The 20,652-nt window shown below is 55.2% G+C and overlaps 1 protein-coding gene across 2 annotated transcripts in view; it reads right to left on the reverse strand.

Annotated features, from left to right (window-relative positions):
• Nucleotides 1-1,010: 1,010 nt before the first annotated feature.
• CD6 (CD6 molecule) overlaps nucleotides 1,011-20,652 on the reverse strand; it is a 41,383-nt gene continuing 21,741 nt past the window's right edge. Inside the window, exons 2-13 of one of the 2 annotated variants that reach the window (XM_067748873.1) lie at nucleotides 13,918-13,986; nucleotides 12,626-12,976; nucleotides 11,669-11,980; nucleotides 10,630-10,932; nucleotides 9,427-9,492; nucleotides 6,835-6,975; nucleotides 6,375-6,473; nucleotides 5,169-5,291; nucleotides 3,419-3,490; nucleotides 2,940-3,200; nucleotides 2,544-2,645; nucleotides 1,011-2,053 (exon numbers count right to left, since the gene is read on the reverse strand). In XM_067748873.1, the coding sequence (XP_067604974.1) occupies nucleotides 1,989-2,053; nucleotides 2,544-2,645; nucleotides 2,940-3,200; nucleotides 3,419-3,490; nucleotides 5,169-5,291; nucleotides 6,375-6,473; nucleotides 6,835-6,975; nucleotides 9,427-9,492; nucleotides 10,630-10,932; nucleotides 11,669-11,980; nucleotides 12,626-12,976; nucleotides 13,918-13,986 (1,964 nt within the window). In that variant the 3' untranslated portion in view covers nucleotides 1,011-1,988. Of the gene's footprint in view, nucleotides 2,054-2,543; nucleotides 2,649-2,939; nucleotides 3,201-3,418; nucleotides 3,491-5,168; nucleotides 5,292-6,374; nucleotides 6,474-6,834; nucleotides 6,976-9,426; nucleotides 9,493-10,629; nucleotides 10,933-11,668; nucleotides 11,981-12,625; nucleotides 12,977-13,917; nucleotides 13,987-20,652 lie in introns of both variants that reach the window. The other variant, XM_067748872.1, reaches the window with a different exon arrangement.

A 20,652-nucleotide genomic window follows, 5' to 3' on the forward strand; every position in this document is an offset into this window, starting at 1 on the left:
GAGAGGGAACACTCATTGCCAAGCCTCTAGCCCACTGCTGTGTGCACTTTACGGACAAACTTTATAGCAAAGGCTCAGAGATGTAGAGTGACTTGCCGGAGACCACACAGCCAGGACAGGGTGGAGCTGGGATTTGAACCCTGGCTGTCTAAAAAAAAAGGCTTTCCACAAATCCCACAGACCCTGGGAGTCTGATCCCGCCCACCCCAGCACTAGCTCCCCCCCTAGGAATCCCCCGCAGCCCCATGAGGGTTCAGAGGGCCGGAGGAGGGGGCCCCATCACAGGGCAACCACATCCTGTGACGGTTGCCCTGGGGAGTGCCAGCTTTCTTTGCACCTCTGGGAGAGGTGAACGGAAAACAGGCCCCGCTCAGCCGCTCAGGGCAAGATCCACTGAGTGGCCTTCTCCACCATCCCTGGCTCTGGGAGGGCTCAGAGGAAAGCTGACCCCCAGCCTCCTCCCTGCAGGCAGAGCTGGGCATGGGCTGGTGCAGCTGGGCTAAAACCCCAGCCTCTGAGCAACCTGGGATCGAGGCCTTTTCCAGGCAGGCCTGAGATAAAATCTACTCACCCTGCCCTGCCTCAGAAGCTTATGGAGGCCCAGGTCAAAATGCATTCAGCGCAGCAAGGCTGGCCTCGCTGATCCAGGGCGCACTGGCAAATCAGGAAGGGGATGCTGAACTCACAGGCATCTGTCCATCACCTCCAGGAGGGCAGGCCCTGTGCCTTCCTGTCGCTGCATCCCCAGCATGTTCCATGGTGCCGGGCCACAGTACTCAATACATTTCCAATTCACCCTGACGTTTGCACCTCGATGGATAGAGCTGCCTCCAACCCAACACACACACAGACACACACACACACCGACACACACACACACACCGACACACACACACCGACACACACACACCGACACACACACACACACACAGACACACACACACACACACACACACACAGAGGCAGAGCCTGGGTTCTCTGAGTTCAAAGACTTGTCACTCCACCTCTGGTTTCATTCCGCAACTGGTTTAATCTCGGGATACTCAGAGCAAGACACCAGAAGCTGGCCCTGAGCCCTCAGGCCTCTCCCTGGAGGCTGCCTGGGACACGTTTATGGCTCTAGGAGTGACACTGATATTTATGTGTTCATCGGGGAGGAGCCCATCCATCCAAGCAGACAGCTGGGGACTCGGGGCTTAGTGCAGCCTCTGGGCCCCTCCTGGAAGACATCTCTGTGCTTCTGCCCCACGGGGACGGAGCCCCACTCTGGGTCTCTGGCGGGGCTGGATGGGACCATCCTTGTAAATCTTTGGAAGCTCAGAATAAGGATTGCTGCCCGGGAATGGTCACTGCAGATCAGGTCTGTGTCTCTGGTGGGCTCCGAGGCTCTCTAGAGGCAGGGCTGGCCTCCGGCCCCGGGTGGTCGAGGGGGGGTAGCCATCCAGCTCCCTGTCCCATCCTGGGCTGTGCCCAGGAAGGCTGGACTCCCTGCTGGGTGCAGGTACCAACCTGAGCTTAGCCTGGGTCAGCTGGCGGCTCCCCCCAGCCAGCCCTAGCACCCACCTGTCAGACCAACAGCAGTCCAACGGCCCCTGCACATGGGGCCTCCCTGCCCCTCGCAGAGCTCCTCTGGGCCCTGAGCTGTCAGAGACTCAGGCAACCAAAGCCTCAGACACATGAGGGTCGGAAGGGGCCTCAGGAATCTCCCAGTTCAAACCTTCCACGCGGGCTGCCGAGCAGTGGCCTAGACTCTGCCGGTTCACCCCTGAGGCAGACAGCTCGGGCCCTTTCAGAGGCAGCACCTCTTCCTCGGGGCTGCTGTTTGGGGCTGGGGGAGGGCTGTGCTGGCAGGTCCTGTTGATGGATGGCGGCTGGGCCATACTAGGTGTGGAGGTTCCTTTCACGTCTCCAGGGGAGGACTCTCAGCTCCTGGGGCATGAGGGGGAGGGTGGGGGGAGGGCAGGGGGAGGAGCCGCGCCGGGCCCAGGCTAGGCTGCTGCAATGTCATCATAGTCTTCATTGGAGGAGGAGTCAGGCTGGGGAGTGAGGGACCCTGTGCGGTGGGAGACTCAGGTCAGTGGGAGGCCCAGTCATTGCGCCCGCTGAGCAGGGACAGAGCTGAGCAGGTCTGGGTCCACATTCCTCTCCCCCGGGATGCTGTGTGAGACCATCTTATAATCTTGTTCATGGCTACCTCCTTTGCTAGAATGTCAGTTCTGAAGGCAGAGCCTTGTCTGTGTAGTTCAGGGCTATAGTCCCTGAGTGCTGGGACCCCCTCTGCTGCCACCAGCTCCCCCAAGGGGCCATCTGGCTGCTTCTGCTTGAATGCCTCCACTAATGGGGAGCTCACTTCTTCTCAAGGCATTCTCTTTGGATCTTTCTCTGCCCCACCTACATCCATTTCCCTACCTCCCTATATTCTTGTTTGCTTTAAAAAATCCCGTTACTTCTCTTTTTTTTCCCCCGTGGGCCAATGTATCCAGAGCTACCCCACTCATCCACCCTCCAGTCCCTCTCTGTGCCCCCTCCCCTGCCCCTGGCACCTGGACATCCAAACTGCTCAGCAGATGGGAGCTGGGGCGGCGGCTGGAAGTTCTGGTACCACTCTCCGGAGGAGGTGCTGGAGCTGTCATCGGCCGAAGGCCCTGCTGGAAACCCCCAGAGCCAGTCACCCTCTGCCAGGCTAGTTCGCAAAGTGCCAGAGCTGGGAGGCCCTCAAGACTCAGTAGAGTCAGGTCCTTAGCTTGACACCTGAGGAAATGAAGGCCCAGAGAGGGGAGGAGACTTGTCCAAGGTCACACAGCACGTGGCTGCCGAGCTGGGACTAGAGTCCTGAACTCAGACTGGCTCAGGGCTCCCAGCTTTACGCTTCCTCTGGCCAGGTCGGCTACAGGATGGGAGGCTGGAGCTGGCACACAACCCTCCTGGGCCCACCTTACCTGGAAAAGTTGCCTGGGAGCCAGCCAGCTCCAAGTTCAGGGGCTGCCCCAGCAGGGGCTTCCTCTCTGAAGAAAACACTTGAGAGTTCCACGGAGGCAGCCTGCTGCCAGGGCTATTACAGCACCCCTCCCCTGAAGATGTGCTGGAGCCGCCCTTGCTCCTTGGGTGGCGCTGAGGGCCCGTGGAGCGGGGGTCTGCAATGCAGTGTTCAGGGTTGGCAGGTGGGACCCGGGAGGCATGCACCTCTTCGAGTCCTGGGCCTGAAAGACAGAATCATGATAAAGAAGATGCAGTGCAGCAAGAGGGCTTTAAGTTAAACTTGAGAAAGAACTTACTGCCAATGGGAATCGTTAAAGTCAGGAAAGACCTGTTGAGGGAGGTGGCGCTGATGCATTTCAAGGCGAGTGACCTGCTAAGTCTGGAGGCAGGGCTGGCGTCCTAGTCACCCCCCTCCACGTCACTCCCCAGCCTGACTCACCTTCCTCCAAGGGGGGCATCTGGAACCTGTTCTGCCGGACCTCTTCATCTGTGAAGCGGTGCCGCTGGGAATCTACAAGCAGAGATGGCGGTGAGGAAGGAGGTGGGTAGGCTCCACCCCCTTGTCTGGGGCGTCCGGAGCAGAGCTGGTGTTCTGTGGGATTCGGGAGGCTGAACAGGGCAGCAGGACAACCCTGATGGCTTAGTCTTTTTCATCAGATCCCCAGGCTCAAGTTCTAGTCCAGGCAGACCCCAAGCCTCAATCTGAAACCGGCCTGGGGACAGGCTGCTTCTGGACAGAAACCCTAGTGCCCTGCACCTCCCCAGCCCCAGCCGTCCCTCCTGCCACTTAAGGGAACACGGGGAGTGCTTCTGCTGGGGCAGCTCAGGGCAGCAAAAGGCCAGATGTTGCCCCTGAGGAGCCTTCCGGAGTGAAGCTGAGGGTCTGGTATCTTTGTATCCTGGGCTCTGCGGTACCTCTGTTTCAGAATCAGAGCGGTGCAGATTCATAGCATCTTAAGAACTTGAGTGTCTGGAATCTGGGAATCAGCTTTTTGAATGTGTTACTGCTGACTTTTAGTCTCAGTGTCACAGGATTTTGGACTCCCGGTCTTGCATCTTACATGCCTGGACTCAGAATCTCAGGTTCTAAGGACACTCATCTCTGTGGCTCCCAAATGCTGGACCACGGCCCCGCAGAGTGGAACCATCCACACTGCCCCCCAGAGGCCCTGGTTCAGCAGGTGGGGCCAAGATGGCTGCTGCCCCCAGTACCCATCCTACTGCCCCGCTCCCGGTACTAGGAGACCTCTGGGCTTTATCTGGACACAGCTGCCCAGGACAGAGGCTTCGTCTCCCCGCCTCTCTTGCAGCTGCTGGGTTTAAGTTCTGACGGGTGGAAAGTGTGTGGGAGCTGTGGGAGCATCCCTGGCGTCCTGCCATACAGGGTAGGGCACGCCTCACCTTCCCCCTTCCGGCAGCCTAGAATGCAGACACGGTGGTGAGCCACTCTGGACCATGTGGACCGGGCAACGTCTTAGCGACTGCAGAGTATCAAGAAAGGAGCCCGGGCCCCCTCCAACTTCTCCGGATGATGTCATTTGGAGTCTGTGTCACACACAGCCAAACTCTCATCCTAGCTTATAAAGGAGGTCCCGGGTGGGGCTCAGGAAGTTTCGATGAGCTCCCAAGGGATTTCACAATAGATGTGAGAGTCCCTGCTCTCGTCCGACCTCCCGGCCTCACGTGGGTCCTGCCTGAGCACTGGCTTTCCTCCTTCTATATCCCCAACAGGCAGAGAGCAGAGCTGGAGAAGCCGGATGAGAAGTGCGAGCTGGGCTCATGGTGGAGGTGGGCAAGGAGGTGAGATTGACGGGGCAGGATGGGACACAGAAGGGGTGAGAGCATGCGAGAAGCCATCTGAACTGGAGTGCCTCGCATCGGACACAGACGCAGCCACAGTTAGGTGACTGGCGAGGGACTGGTCTTGAGACCTGCCTGACCACAGACAAGCACGGGAGAGAAGGTGGTCCAAGGGGAAATGACTAGAGATGTCTCCAGGGTCACAAAGCACTTTGAAAACTTCAGTGCGGGACCATTGAGCGTCAGTCCAGTGGTCACAGCGAGGGAGATGCCCCTCTCATCGTGCAGGGGTCACCAAGGGGGGAAACTAGCGCAGGCCCCCCGGCCAGCTGGGCCCTCTCCCTGGTGCGGGCCGGTGGGCCCTCGGGAGTCCGGGCGCGGGCACTCACTGTAGAAGGTGGTCAGGGCCACGGGAGGCTGGCTGCTGAAGTCATAGTGCTCATAGTCTGAGTCCGAGCTGGAGTTCGAGTCTTCAGGGGGCGGAGCCTGGACCTGGATGGGCAGCTTGGGAACTGGGGAGAGAACAGAGTGGGGAGCGTGGCAAGGCAGGGGGCAGAAAGCTGCAGAGAGAGGCGGCAGAGAGCGCGGACCGTGGGGGCCGGAGACAGAGGGGCAGGGAGTGCGCCAGGCAGCCCATCTCGTACAAGACCGTCGGGCCTGGGTTTTCCAAGCTCCCCCGCGTCCATTTCAAACATGGGGAACTAAATAACATTTCTTTACTTAACAAACACATAGTAGTCCCTGCAGGCCAGGCACTATTCCAACATTTATAAATATTATCTCAGTTAATGCTCATAAGAACTCCGTGAGGTAGCGAGGTTAGCGTCCCCATTTTATAGCTGGGGAAACTGAGGCACAGAGACATTCTCACATTGCCTAGAGAAGCAGGCCACGTGGCTCTTAACCTCTAGACCATAATATTCAGTGAGTGGCTGCTCTGTGCCTACTCTCGTGCTAGGTCTGTGTTCATACTCTCTTCTCAAATATCTGGATATCCTGTGTGCAAAGAATCTTTATAACATATGTCTGTGTTTTGTATTGGTTTTTGTGTCCCTGAACTCTTTCAAATAAAGGCGATTTAATATATTCATAATGCAGTGTGATTAAACTCAAGCTTCTTCACAAGACTCTCAAGAGGTAATGCATTGATGTATCATTAAAGATGGGTGACTGATCCCATTTTTTTTGACTCGGAAAATATGAAATAAGATTATGTTCCAGGAAGATCTTGATGGGGCGTTGCAGGGAGGCTGATTGGGCAGACCACTGGAAAAGGCAATGGTGTTACAAACCTACTGGCCAATTAGCAAAACAGAGCTTTCCTTTGAGAACCAAGGTCCAAAATGCCCTGGGCCTGTTTTGGTCCAGGATTCAAAAGCTTCGAGTTCTAGAATGAGTGCACTGGAAAGTCATCAGCCTATCAAGGCCCAGACTGAGGCTGGACCTGCTCAAGGTCCCACAGCCACTCGTGGGCTGGCCCAGGTCTCATCTCCAGCTGGGGCACTGCTTTGACCTAAGCAGTACTGACCCTCCGGAAAATATCCCCTTCTTGTCCTCCCCCGCCCTCCTCACCCCCAGGGTGGGTGACATCCTACTTTCTTCTTTGGCGATGGTGATGGGAACCTCTTGATAGCTTGTGGTCCCCGCTGGGGTGGTGGTGGGTAGGTGCTGGTGGTTCACCATAGCGGGGAGGGCTGAGGAAGGGGAGGCAGAGATCCTGCAAGTCATTTTTTGCACCTTCCAGTCTTCCTGGCTCTGCTCTCATGGGGACACCTCCCTCCTCACCTTCCCCATCCCCAAACACCCTCACACACACACACACACACACACACACACACAATCTTGGTCCTCCTGTGGACAACTTCTGGGGGGCATGCTGGGAAAATCCTTCCCATCAGGAGGTGCTTCTTGGGGCCAGGGCTGGGTGGCCATTGCCAGATCACTGCCATTCCTGCTGAGGTTCCCCATGGCTCATGTCCCCCTGGGAGGACTGTCTCAGTTCTGCTTCTTTTCATCCCTGGGCCTTTCCCATGGCTCCTGGGACTCTGCACCTACCGTATTTTCCTTTAATTCTCAAGAGGATGATGGCTATGAAACTGAGTGAGACAAGAAGGAGAATTCCCAGAACGATGCAAGGGATGAGAAGCATTAGCTCTCGAGATTCCCAGTCCTTCATTTTCACCGTCACAGAAGATTCTGGAAGCAAGAACCCCAAATCAGGGAGAAAAAGGAAGGGACATGGACTTCTCCTTGCCATTCTCACCTCTCCTTCTTCTCTGCATCCGACCTACTTCCCTTTTGGACGTATACTCCTCTTCCCTTCTTTTTTTTTTGAATTTTCCCAACTGCTTTTAGGTGCCTGGTATATAGTAGATGCCTGAGAAATGCATATTGAATGAATAACTGGCTGAATGAAACTTTCTGCTGGCCACGAAGCCAGGAGATCTGTCTCTGCTCAACAATTATTGAGCACCCACTGTGTGCCAGGCACTAGACCTGGGGAGACAAATATGACGGCAGTGTCACGGGCCTTGAGGGTCTCTGTCTAGTGGGAAGTTTGACAAGCCGACTCAATCCAATTCAGCAAGTTTCCTGCTGTGATGAAGGTATAGACAGCTGTGCGGCCCTCCAAGGGGCACCTGATTCTGTACAGGGGAGACCAAGGCTGGATCCCCAGAGAAGGTGGCTCTGAGCATCTGCTGGCAGGGAACAGACCATCAGGAGAGCGAGATCTCCTTTCCTTGCCCCAGATGCGTCCTTCTTACCAGACATGCGCCCTGAGGGCGGGGGTGGGGGGGTGGGCATGATTCCAGACCTCCCAGCTCTGCAGCCCCTGGTGTGACTTCTTGCTTTCCCCTCCCTCCTGGCCTCACCCCTGCTGAAAAGAGCCCAAAGCAGAGAATGGATGGAAGCTGCAATGAGGCCCTAACCTTCATCATCCCAGAGACACGAACTATCTCCTGCTCAGAAAGCCTGGGGTGCGCAGGCCACAGAGCTGGAGGAAGGGTAGCGACAGTAACGCGGGAGGCTGGTGGCAGTGTCTGCTCCCCCTGGGAGATTACCCCCACCTCCACCCCGTCCTCATTTTCTCCCCTCTCCCTTTCTGTTTGCAAACGGGGCAGACTGGGCTGGGGTAGGGGCTGGATTTAGCATCAGCAAGCAGGTGCAAGGGAGAGACTGGACTGTGGGGGGCTGTGGGGAGACCCGTGAATGTGGGCCCCATTCCCAGTGTGCTCCCAGTGTGCTCCCTGGAGACCGGCTCTCCATAACAGCTCTGCTCTTCTGAGGGCGACGTGGCTCCCCGCCCCGAACTCAGCAATTGAGAGTGTGCGAGGGTGTGTGGGTCCTGGCAGGAGCTCGCCCTCCAGCCTGCACAGTCCCCAGCATTTCATACCCTCTCCGTGCCCTCAGCCATTGCCAGGTTCCCTGGCAGGACTTGGTGCCCCTCTGTCCCCTCCCCAAGCCGCCCACCCACCTCTGGAGAGGGTCTGAGAGAGGGAGCCAGGAGCCAGGGGAAGGGGTAAGCCTGTGGATCTGGGCCAGCCCCTGTGGTTATCTCGGAGCTGCCACGGGGCTCCCTGCCTGGACTAAATAATCAATAAATAAGAATAACTGAGGCCCAGACAGTGCTTACTATGTACTAAGCCCTGTTGTAAGTACTTTCTAAAAATTAATTTACTGGAGACTCACAACAATGCTAGGAGAGAAGTACTAGGATTATCATCCTTGTGTTTTGTTTTGTTTTGTTTTGTTTGTGGTACGCGGGCCTCTCACCGTGGTGGCCCCTCCCGTTGCGGAGCACAGGCTCCGGACGCGCAGGCTTAGCGGCCACGGCTCACAGGCCCAGCCGCTCCGCGGCATGTGGGATCCTCCCGGACCGGGGCACGAACCCGTGTCCCCTGCATCGGCAGGCGGACTCTCAACCACTGCGCCACCAGGGAAGCCCCTATCATCCTCGTTTTATAGTCAAGGGATCTGAGGCTCAGAGAGGTTAAGAATTGCCCAACATTATACAGCTAGCAAGAAGCACAGCTGGGGGCTGGGCCCCAGGAGTTGGCTACACACAAGTGGAGGACAGACCAAGTGTGGATTCAGAGTTCACAGCCTTGCAGGCAAATTCTAGCCGACACTGCTGGCCATCACCTCACCCTCTGAGCCCAAGCTTCTTCCTCTATGTAAGGGTTGTGAGAAGACCTCCCCCAGGGGGCTGCTGGGAAGATTAAAGGGTTGGGAAATAATGACCGTAAAGCACTGGCCGGTGCCCAGAACATTATAAACACACTGCCTGTTGCCCTCGGCGTCCCCAACCCCCCAGCTGGTGTCAGATCAGCTCCAGTTCTCTACAGCTCTATCCTCTGCCCTACAGGAGCTCACAGAGAGTGGGAAGAGGACTCCTGTCCAAGAAATATCAGGATTCAGGGAGCTGTGGAGCTGACATGATAGAGGCAGGCGAGGTGAAAGGAGCACGAAGCAGCCAGAGAGCCCCGGGGATGGTGGGGGGAGTCAAGTTCACTGTCTGGAGGTAGCGGATGGGGGACAAACCGTCAGAACCCTCCTGCAGACACACACACACACACACACACACACACACACACACACACGTGCACACCTGAGCCTCTGTGAAACTGCATCCCCAGGGACACTCACCCACAGTGACCGGCTGACCAGTTGCAGGGATTTCAGAAGTGGACAGATTGAGCAGGCTCCGGGCACCTGTCAGAAAGCACTGTTCATTCACTCAGCACACGTGCCCGAGCACCTACCGTGGCCAGGCCTTGTGCTAGAAACTGGACAAGACAGACAAGTGGCCTGCAACTGGGGGTGTGTTCCCACCGGGGCCCATGGCAGAGTCTTTCCCACACCTCACCATAAGGAGGATCTCATGGATTTAATGCTAGGAAGGTATTTTGGTTTAAATAAAGGGCTAATGAAAGAATTAGCCCTTCCTTCTGCATAATCTGCTATAGAACACAAGTATTTCCATTTTCCATCTAGTATTAGATTTGGTCTGCACACCTGCCTCAGGAAGTGGGAATCTGACAGTCTTGTCATTATCATAACCATCTGACTGGTAAGGGGTGGAGCTTACAACGTCCCTTGGTGGATATTATCTGACTTCCCGGCTCCCCTGTGACGTGCCTGGTGTCAGCATCCACATATTCACAAGACGAAGCCTCCCAGCTGGTGACTGGCAGAGCTGGAATTCATAGCCTGGTGTCTGAACTCCATAGAGATGCTAACGCTGTGTTTGTTTAACGCTCTTGCTTTTTCACATGTTAACACCTCAGAAATCGGGGTGATGACATCTATCGTTACAGCTGATGGCACGTCAAGAGTTTATTTTGGCAGCATTTCTGGTACATAAAATACTAACAGTGTGACTCGTCATCAATGCCATCTTAGACTTCGTGAAACCCAATTCACAGAGCAGGTGGGAGGCCCTGCTGAAATATATACTGAGTGCCCGGCAATGCCGGGCACCTGGTTAGGGCTCCAGACACTGTGGCTGATATTATTAGTGTCTCCTAATGCTATTTTTATGATGATCACCAGCCCTGGGATGGCACATTGGTTTTATCTCCTGAGCCAGCTCCAGTCAAGAGGGAGCACTGCTTCGCGTATAGTAACGCCTCAATAAAGATTGGATTCATGATTCTAGGACTGAGGAAAAGATTGCCCTGATTCATCAGTAATGTCTGCCTGGGCATGGTAAGGGCAATGGTCCCTCTTAGGCCAGTATTTGCCGTTCCTGATCTAGCGCAAGCTGTATTCCTTGGGCTATAAATCCAGATGCAATTCCTAGTCCAAATCTGGGGGTGGGGGGAGTGGGGTGGGTGGGAGGAGGGGTACCTGAGCAGAGGACCCTGGCTGCCTGTGATTGTCTGCAGAGGTTGGAGTTATTGAACCGCCAGAAGCACTCGGAGAGCGTGGGCTCCCCTCCCTCGCATGAGTAGTACATCTTGCCCGACAGGGAGTGCGGCAGCCCCTTGGGCACCCGGGCCAGAGTCCCACAGCCCAAGTCCCGGCAGAGCACGTTGGCCTCTGGTTCGTACCACGTACTGTCACACACTGTGTTCCAGACCCCTCGGAAGTACACCTCCACCTGGCCCTCGCAGGGGTCAGCGCCCCCGGTCAGGCGCCAGGACTGGTGCTCTGCAGGGGGTGGGGGGGATCAGAGTCAGGTCAGGATCCTTTGGGCAGAAACCCTCACCAGCCCCGACCCACAAATGCAAACTCCCCAGAGCCAATCGGTCTCCAGATCTTGTGTGCTCTCCCTCCTGCCTCTGCATCCCTCCTCTCATCTGCCCCACCTGCTCCAGCTGGCCCTGCTGCTGTCTACATCCTGGCTGCTCAAATGTGGTCCTTGGACCGGGAGCTTCCGTATCACCTGGGATCTTGTTAGAAATGCAGAATTTCAAGCCCTGCCTCAGACCTACTGAATCAGAATGTACGTTGGACGAGACCTGCCTCCCTCCCCATTCTTGGGCACATTAAGAGAAGCGCTGGCTGGACCAGAACTTCCTGTCCTCATCTGGGCTCCAACAGCCTCCACAGGGCCTCCCAGCCTCCATCTCCTCTTGCTGTTCTGAACCAGGTGACCAACTCCCACTCAGAAAAAGCCTCACTTCTAATGTCACCTACTCCAGGAGGTGGGCAGGCTTAGCCCCCCAGCTCTGGATTGCCTGCTGTCTCTTAACTCCACCTGGCTTCCTTTCGTAAGGCATTTGCCACTCTCTCTCCTGGATTATGTCTGTCTGGGTCTCATCTTCCCTCTTGGGCTATGACCTCCCATGGGCAGGGACCATCTGTCCAGCACTAACTACAGTCCTGGCGCCCAGCAGGCCTGCAGTAAGTGTTGGATAACCGTGGCGCAGCATCGCCCACTGACCTGAGCACACCACGCCGGCGTCCTCCTTGTGGCCACAGTAGCCATTTCCCGGCAGCCCCAGGCAGTCCCACAGGTAGGTCTCCGACCCGGAACAGTTCACTTGGTCCCGGTGGATGCGTCCTTGGCCAGGCGCAAAGTGCAAGCCGGGCAGGGCCTGGACCGCCCAGCCACAGCTCAGTTGCCGGCACACCACGTGGGCATCGTCCAGGTCCCACGTGTCGTCACACACCGAACCCCACTGTCCGTGCTCCAGCATCTCCACGCGGCCCTCGCACGGGCTGCCACCACCCACCAATTTCAAATCGAGGTTTTCTGGGGATAGGAGGAGAAGGGGTTTGTGGATGTGAGGAAGGGGCGAAAGGAAGGGAAGTCAGGGGGAGGGTTGTTGGGCAGGAGAGCTGTGCCTGGGGCTGTGGACCCAGTGAGAGAAAGAGGGGCGGGTAACCCAGTGGGCAAGACTGGGGAACACGGCCTGTCTGGGCTGGGGACCTGGGGTGGGGCGGAGGTGGGGAACTGGTCAAGGCTGGGGACCCAGGGGCGGTGCCGGATACCTAGTGGGAGGGGCTGGGAGCCTTTTGGGAGGGGCTAGTAACCTGGTGGGCGGTGCTGAGGAATCGGCTCAGGGCTGCGGGCGGGGTAGGCTGAGCGGCAGACCAGTGGGTGGGGCAAGAGACCGGGTGGGCGGAGCCTGAAGAGCAGGTCTCGGGGCTGGGGAGCGGCAGCGCTAAGAGATCCTGGGAACCTGGCATATTTCTGTACCAGGGGGTAGAGGCGCTGCAGCCCTCCGGTGAGGGAACCAATTGTATTCGCGTCGGTGGTGGGTCTGGGTAGAAGTCCGGAGGGCGAGACTTGGGTCCAGTGGCCAGGGCTGGGGACAGGATGCGGGGCAGTGGCCGAAGGACTGGGAGGTAGGACAGGGAGGAGGCCGGCGGCGGGAGCGGGTTGGTCCGCTCGTACCTGCACAGGTGACCTGGACCGGCCTCTCGTCGCTGCTGCACGCGTGCTCCACCACCTTGCAGAGCTGCCATTCGGGGCCGCTGCACTGGACGGTGGGCGCTAGGGCCCACGTGGTATTCGGGGCCCAGCTGGCGTTTCCCGCGGCTGCACCAGTCGGCAGCGCCGGGGTCGGCGGGACGGGCTGTTCCAGCGGCTCCGCCCGGCCGCAGCCCAGCGAGCGGCACACAGCCTCGGAGGCGCGGAGGTCCCAGAGTGCCCCGCACGCGGGCTCCCAGGACTGCCTGAACCAGACCTCCGCCGTCCCGTTGCAGCGGCTGCTCCCATTCATCAGGCGGACCTGGAGTCGCTCCCCTGGAAGGGCCAGACCCTAGCTGAGCCTCGGCTGATTCGGATTCTGCCGACCTCAGGGATGGAGGTGGAGGCGGACAGCTGCCAAGGGTCCCACCACTGATCTGCTGCGTGACCTTGGACCATACCCTACCCGCTCTGAGCCTCAGCCTTCCAGTCTGCAAAATGGGGCTGGGCTGCCTCATCGCCTGACCCTTTGGTCCTCCTTAGAGACAGGAGAAGGTAGGGCCGAAGGTGACTGGAGGTTAGGATGGGTTAGCCCTGGGGTGTCCAGTCCCCACAGACCCTTCTTTCTTGCCTCTGTCTCCAGAGTCACCCTTGTGTGAAAGGAGGGCAGGGTTCTGGGTTGAGAGGCCCTCTCCCCCGCTACTGTGGGTGCCATGCTGCCCCTCCCAGGCCCCTCTGCTATTCTGAGGGTACAACCGTGGAGGCTGCCATTGTGACACCGGAACCTTGGAGGATGGACATGGGGTTGGTGATGGGGTTGAAGGTGGGCGGCCTCAGTGGATGGTGGTCCCCCCTTCCCCAGAGCCCCTCCTTGGGGAATCACCTCCTGTTTCTGCCCAGGGTTGCACACAACTTTGCACAGAGTAGGTCCTTAAATATCTGTTGAGTTAATTGAGGACCCATCTGATGGAACCCCACCACTCCTACCAAGTGTCCTTTAGCTTGTTCTCAACAAATCCCCTTTAAATGCCCGCTGAATACCTTGCCCACATGTGCATGACCTTTCATCAGTGGCCTCCCAAAGATGGCAGCTCTAAGATCTCAAAGTGAATCTAGTGGTGGAGCTTCAGGCATTGGGTCAGGAAGGAGAAGTGTTGTCTGAAGTCAGGGAGCCTCCCTGGTACCATAAAAACCCATTTCCCTTTCCCATCACCCCCACAGACCACCTACTTGGTCTCAGAAAGCTGACTGTGAGCCCCGCAAGATTGTTTCCTCACCTGGCTCCAGGAGCTGGCTCTCTTCACTGGTGGTGTTGGGCTGGCCAGATGGGGCTGGACTTGGGTGACCTGAAATTAACCAGCAACAGCCGTGAGTGAGCTCAGGCCTGGAGGGCACACAGGTGCCTTGAAGGGTAGGGGGCACTTTCCGGATCCTTCTGTGGCTACATGGGGCCTCTGGTAGGACAGGGTCCTCGACCTTGGGTGCACTTACCTCCTTCCGGGGTAGGGAAATTCTCAAGCTTTGGAGTTGCAGCATCCTACACTTCATCTACTAATCGTGCACGCACCCTCAGAAATGAGAGGAGAGCAGAGAGGAACAGCTGTGGCTTTGGGGCCAGACCCACTTACTGGCTGAGTGACCGTGGAGGGCTTACTAACTGCTCTCGGCCAGAGTCCCAATTTGTTGGCAATAACACTTACAAAGGTTTAGTGAGTCTAAAAGGAGGCAGTACCTGTAAAACACTTCACATACAGAAGAAGTTAAAAAATGGGAGTTATTATCAGGAAAAACATTTTCGGTTTGGAAAATTTGTCTGAGAAATTCACACCAGACTTTAGGGTAATTGGAGCGTCCTGAGCTGGGAACCATTGGGCTATGAAGTACTTTCAGACACTAAGAAGCTAACATTTGCTGAGGACCGATTATACGCCAAGGTCTTTGCATATGTTATTCCATTTTCCTTCAACAACACAGTGAGGTAGGTATTAGCATCCACTTTTTAGAAATTAGGAAAGGGAGGCCCAGAGAATAGAAATCAATTGACTGTGCCGGATTGTGTCCATTTGTCCCTCCAGAGCCTCTGTCCGCTTGGCCCTGGGAGGCTGACCTGTTTCAACTAAATCAGCATCTTCCAGGGCACTTGGGCTCAGCCAATGGGGAGTCCCAGCAGAGAGAGGAGGGAAGGAAGAGAGTGAAGTCGTGGTGTTTATCCTCCTGGTTCCCTCCCGGTGGGATCCCTTGGGCAGGTTGTGTCCCTCATCTGAAGGTCATTGGTCCTCTCCACGGGGTCACTTCTCCTTGACTTTCTCCTTCCGGGTCTCAATGACCACTCTGTGGTCTTGTCTGCTCAGGGTGATGGCAGCTCAGCTGCTCCGAGCTCCTGGTTACTACATTAGCCTTTCTAAATAGTCCTTTTCTAACTGAGACCCCTTCAAACTCCTATTTTGAGCGTGCCACCTGTTTCCTGTTGGGACCCTGGCTGCTACATGGCCTGAAGCCACCCAGCTAGCAAGTGCCCAGCTAGCAAGCTAGCAGGCCAGGATTTGAACTGTCTCCGAGGAACTGGATCCATGCCGGGCAGGGATATTTCGGTTGGCAGAAACATGAAAGGAGGGATGTGGCTAGGACTGTAGTGCTCATAAAGGAGCTCCGCTACACTTCTGGGTTCTCCTGCCCTTAGGTTGGAGCCATTGACGTCTAGGCAGAGGGACGTGTACCCACTGCTGGACCAAGGTAGGTAAGAGGCAGTGAGCCTCTTCCATCTCTTCCTGCTCTGTTGTGGCCAAATTAGAAGCCCTGGGCTCCCAATGCAAAGACGAGGTGGAGGGGGACATTGACCCACCTTGAGTTTTGTGCAAGAAGTGAGCCTTTCTAGTGTTAAGCCTTGAAGATTTTGAGATGTACTTATTATCACAGCCTAGCCTGACCTGGCCTGAGTGCTGCAGGGGCTGAAGATTCAGGCATGACTGCTATACATTCCCAGCCTCACCTGAGAATATTCCATGGACTCACACCTAGATGAGCGTACACACACACACACACACACACACACACCTGCAGACACAGCTCTCCTACAAGCATCCAACTGGGCTACTCCATCACTCAGACAGAAGTAATCAAGCCTTTAATTGCCTGTCCTCACCAACTCCCTGGTTGGCTGCCCAGCCTGACCCCCTGAATGGGAAATGACTCAGAATTCAGAGCACAAACTCTGCAGCTAATGTCATAGAGGATTCAAATGCTCCCAAGTCAGGATTTCAGAGTCCCGGTTCCCCCAGCAATGGTCCCGGTGCTGCTGTGCAGTTGTTATTATTTCTGCATGTGCTGGGGTGGGGAGGGGAATGGAGGGACTGGGATGCTGGCTGTGGTGCGTGCGTGTGTGATTGTGGGGGGTGTGTGTGTATGTGGTTGTGAGAGTGTGTATGTGTATGTCTCTGCGTGTATATGTGAGTGTGTGTGTTGTTGTGACTGCCTGTGTGTCTGTGGGGGGTCTCTACATGCCTCTGTATACCTATCTCTGGTCTGAGAAACTATTTCTCATGCATAAAGGCACACATGTTTCCTGCTAGATCAGAAAACCCTGTAGGGCAGGGCCAAAGGCCGGGTCAGCCCCATACCCCCAGAGTGCCCAACACAGTGTTTGCTGATTGACTGAATGAATGAAAGAGTGAGCAGGGGCCGCCAGCTCCAAGGACAGCCATTGCCGAGGCAGTTCATTGATACCAGATATACTCAAGGGTTTGTTTCCTGTGTCACAGGCACTTCCTGTCCCCTATCCCAACAAGGGAGACTGGCTTTTGTGTTTTGACTTCTGTGCGCAGGAACAGAAGTTACCTCTCAGCCTCCTTCCATCCGGGCCTGGGTTCACAGAGAACCCGGCGCAGGATCTGCCCTTCCCAGACCTTGTTACTGCCTTTGCCCGGCCCTGTGCTTCAGACTTTTCTATAAATTTAATTCTCATGTTTGCTGCAACAAAGTTATTTGAAAAGGAGCCTTTACCCTATCCTGTGAATTTGCTTTACAACGCAAAGATGCCCGAACGTAAAAGTATACATTACAGTTTTCTGAACAGCAAACAATTGGAAAGAGTGAATGCCCATCTGCTGGGAAAGTTGCAGAATAAATATGGTCTATTTACAGCATGGCATCTTATGCAGCCTTTATGAAGAATGAAATAGGCTTATACCAGTTGGAGGGATTTCCACGCTCTGTTGAGTAAGGAAGCAAGATACAAAGAAGAAAAAATAATATGATACAACTTTTGCAAAACAATGGCCAAAAAACCACACTTACGAACTGGTATCACTATGTGAACATGGAGGAAATTATGGAAGAACACAGACCAAGTTATGAAAATGGGTAAATTAGAAAGGCGGGTGGGAATTCCCTGGCAGTCCAGTGGTTAGGACTTTGTGCTTTCAGTGCCAAGGGGGCGGGTTCAATCCCTGGTCGGGGAACAAATATCCTGCAAGCCAAAAAAAGGCAACACCCCCCAAAAAAAGGAGGGCTTCAAGGGAAGGACAGAGCAGGGCCAGCTCCGTGGCCGTGTGACCTGCACTTAAGTGTCCTGGACTTGGTTTAATGCTCTGCCATCTCCATCTTGAAATTCTTAATAATTTTGGAACAAAGGGTCCTGAATTTTCATACTGCACTGGGCCCTGCAAATTATGTTGCTGGTCCTGGGGGTGAGTCATGCCACTGGGAGAAGAGAGGCGGGAGAGAGAGAAGAAACAAGTGGTGAAAGAGAGAGATGAAAGGCTGTACTAAGAAAAATCACATATACAGATGATTATACATAATTTTATATAGATTCCATCTATATAAGATTAGGTACAGAGGTAGATATGCAGAAAAACTAGAAAAGATAACAAGATAAATGGGCTTTTTGTATTGCTTGCCTAAAATACAAGGGAATTGTAAAAATAAGTATACTAGAAATAAAGCCAAGTTAGAAATGTTGAAAGACATGTCGTCATCAAATAGAGACTCTTTGAGGAGATCAGATGATCTCTGAGGATGACAGAGCATTGAAAATAAAATAAATACCTTTTTTTTTTGCGGTACGCAGGCCTCTCACTGCTGTGGCCTCTCTCGTTGTGGAGCACAAGCTCCGGACACGCAGGCCCAGCGGCCATGGCTCAAGGGCCCAGCCGCTCCGCGGCATGTGGGATCCTCCCGGACTGGGGCACGAACCCGCGTCCCCTGCATTGGCAAGCGGACTCTCAACCACTGCACCACCAGGGAAGCCCTAAATACCTTTTTTACCACTTTGTTCAGTGTTATTTAATGCTCAGTTCATTTACCACTTGAAATTCTCCTGTGTGCCCAGAAAACCATCTTGGCTTGAGCCTCACATTCTGGAAAGTTATGGACCAAGAGGGATAAGGGAGGGAGGGGAGGTTGCTGACTGGGAGGCGAAAGAAGTTGGGAGAGCTACCCAGCACCCCCAAGGAAGGTGGCAGCTTTTTTAGGCTGGTCCCAAGCAGAGTGGGGCAGGATGTTGGCTAGGGCAGCAAGAGGAAGATGCCAGGGGAGGATGAAGTGAAGGAGACCAGAGCATGGGGAAAATGAAAGCACTGCAGAGCCACCTTGCCAGGAACCGGAAAAAATGGGCCACTTGTCCCCTTCCTGGGTCACCCAGGCCCATGGGATTTCCCCGTAGCTTTTGGAAGGTGAGAGACACAGGGAGGGAGGAGGCACAGACACTGAAGGAAAGGGGGTTGTTCTCCCAGCCAAGGCCCCAGCTGGCCAGCCCAGTGTCAGAGCAAGGCTGACACAGAGAGTTTCAGGTCCCTGTAGGGGCTGTGGAATGCCGGCCTGGCCACACACCCACATGGGGGTGAGATAAACAGCAGCTACCGCTGAGGGCACCCTCAGCCCTGGCTCCATCAGATGTGCCGAGGAGCACGTAGGCGCATAGTAAATGCTCACCCAATGGACGATGGATGCAGAGATGCTGTACAGAGGGGAAGGCACGGTGGAGCAGGGCTACAGAACTACGGGGGGAGGAACCCACAACAAGAGCCAGTGAGGGGAGCGGGGCAGGCAGCATTGGCCAGAAGCTCACCTTTCTCTCCTTAATATCAGTGCGAAGTGTTTGTGAGCACGTGTGTCAACAGCCTCAAAAACAAAAAGGAGGGCTTCCCTGGTGGCGCAGTGGTTGAGAGTCCGCCTGCCGATGCAGGGAACACAGGTTCGTGCCCCGGTCCGGGAAGATCCCACATGCCGCGGAGCGGCTGGGCGCGTGAGCCATGGCCGCTGAGCCTGCGCGTCCGGAGCCTGTGCTCCGCAACGGGAGAGGCCACAACAGTGAGAGGCCCGCGTACCGCAAAAAAAAAAAAAAAAAAAAGGAACAAACCAGCCCCTTTTGATCCAGTAATCCCACTTCTGGGAACCCATCCTAAAGAAACGATCCAGAATACCACTACACAGCGGTTAGTGTCCACGCATCGGAATTGGAAAGTTCTCGATTCTTTTTGCTAGCTGAACCCCTTTCTAACTGTGTGACTCAGGCAAATCATTGGCCTCTCTGAGCCTCGGTGGCCCTCCTGTAAAACGGGAGCAACAAGCACCCACGTTGCGGGCTTGCCGTGAGGATTAAGAGAGATGGTGTAGCCGGGGCGCCCTGAGTGGCTGCCTTGTTAGACAAAAAGCCTGCGGCCACGTGGCTTCCAATAGTTAAAAAACAAAAACAAAACTGGAGACAAGGAGACAACTGAATTGTCTAAAAGGGATCGAAGGATTGGTTAGGAAAACACAGCATGTTAAAAATATTTGCAAAAAACGAAATTTACCAAGAGTTTTTAAGGATGTGAGGGGAAGACCATGTTGCAAGGTTCAGTGATGGAAGCAGGATACACAGTTCTCTCTCCCCAGGGCTCCTGCCCCAGCCTTGGCTTTAAGCTTCTGAAGGTCTTCCAGGACCCAGAGGGACCCAAGTTCAACGCCTCGTTCTAGCTTCTCATCGTACCCTGGACTTTTCCTCTGTGACCCCAGCCACAGGTGATTACGTATTTTATTTATGAGCAGTTTGGTGGCTGTCAGTCCCACTGAATTCTGAATACACATAGCCCCATGTGTACCCCAAGGCCCACAGACTCCCAGTGCAGTGGTCTCCCAAGTTGGCCCGGCCGCTGCTCCAGGGCACTGCCGGGGCGGGGGTGGGGTGTGCCCCTCTCCAGGATTGGGACCAGGCCCCAGGGACTGCAGTGCCCACAAGTTTTGGGAGTGGCATGGGACTGTTGGCTGGGAGATCACCACAAATTGTGTTCATGCAGACCAGCCTTTCGTGTCCTGAGCAAGGATGACGAAGGCTAGTTGAACCCAGGAGGACCTGCCTCCCAGGCTCTAGCTTGGGGCCCAGATATTCAAAGAGGGCAGCTGTCCAGAAACATCCACTGGCCCATACTCCTGAGATTCACTGGGTGGGCACTGGATTGCCATTCCCAGTTTGCAGACGGACATTTGGGAGACAACCAGATGGGTAACTAGTGTTCTATTTCCATCCCACACCGATGGGAGCCGTTACCCATCTCAGGCATCTTGAGTCCGAAATGTAGAGAGATAAGGGAAGGACTTTTTGATTCTTCCCGTTGCTCTGATGGAGAAAGGGGAGGCCCCAAGACATGCCAGGTACCCACCACAACTTCCTAGCACAGCTCAGCGATATAGCTGACATGTATTCAGTACTTTCACATACGAGGCCTTTTTAAAACACTTTAGATGAATTAACCAGTTTAATTCTCACAGCAAGTCCACAAAGTGGGGAAACCAAGGTGCAAAAAAGTTTAGCAGTAATTTGCTCAAGATGACACAGCAAGAAAATGGCAAAGCTAGGATTCGAACCCAGGCTGCATGGTTCAAGAACCCACACTCTTAACCACTCTACTCCACTGGGTTGGAATCCCACATCCTGGTTTCTGGTTCAGCGACTGACCATGCCAAAGGCGAGGGGCAGGGAGCTCTGACAGCCCGGGTGGTCTTCCAAACTCCTTCCAGCTCTACCACACTCA

This window comes from Pseudorca crassidens, chromosome 9 (genome assembly GCF_039906515.1).
Source record: "Pseudorca crassidens isolate mPseCra1 chromosome 9, mPseCra1.hap1, whole genome shotgun sequence".
Lineage (NCBI taxonomy): Eukaryota > Metazoa > Chordata > Mammalia > Artiodactyla > Delphinidae > Pseudorca > Pseudorca crassidens.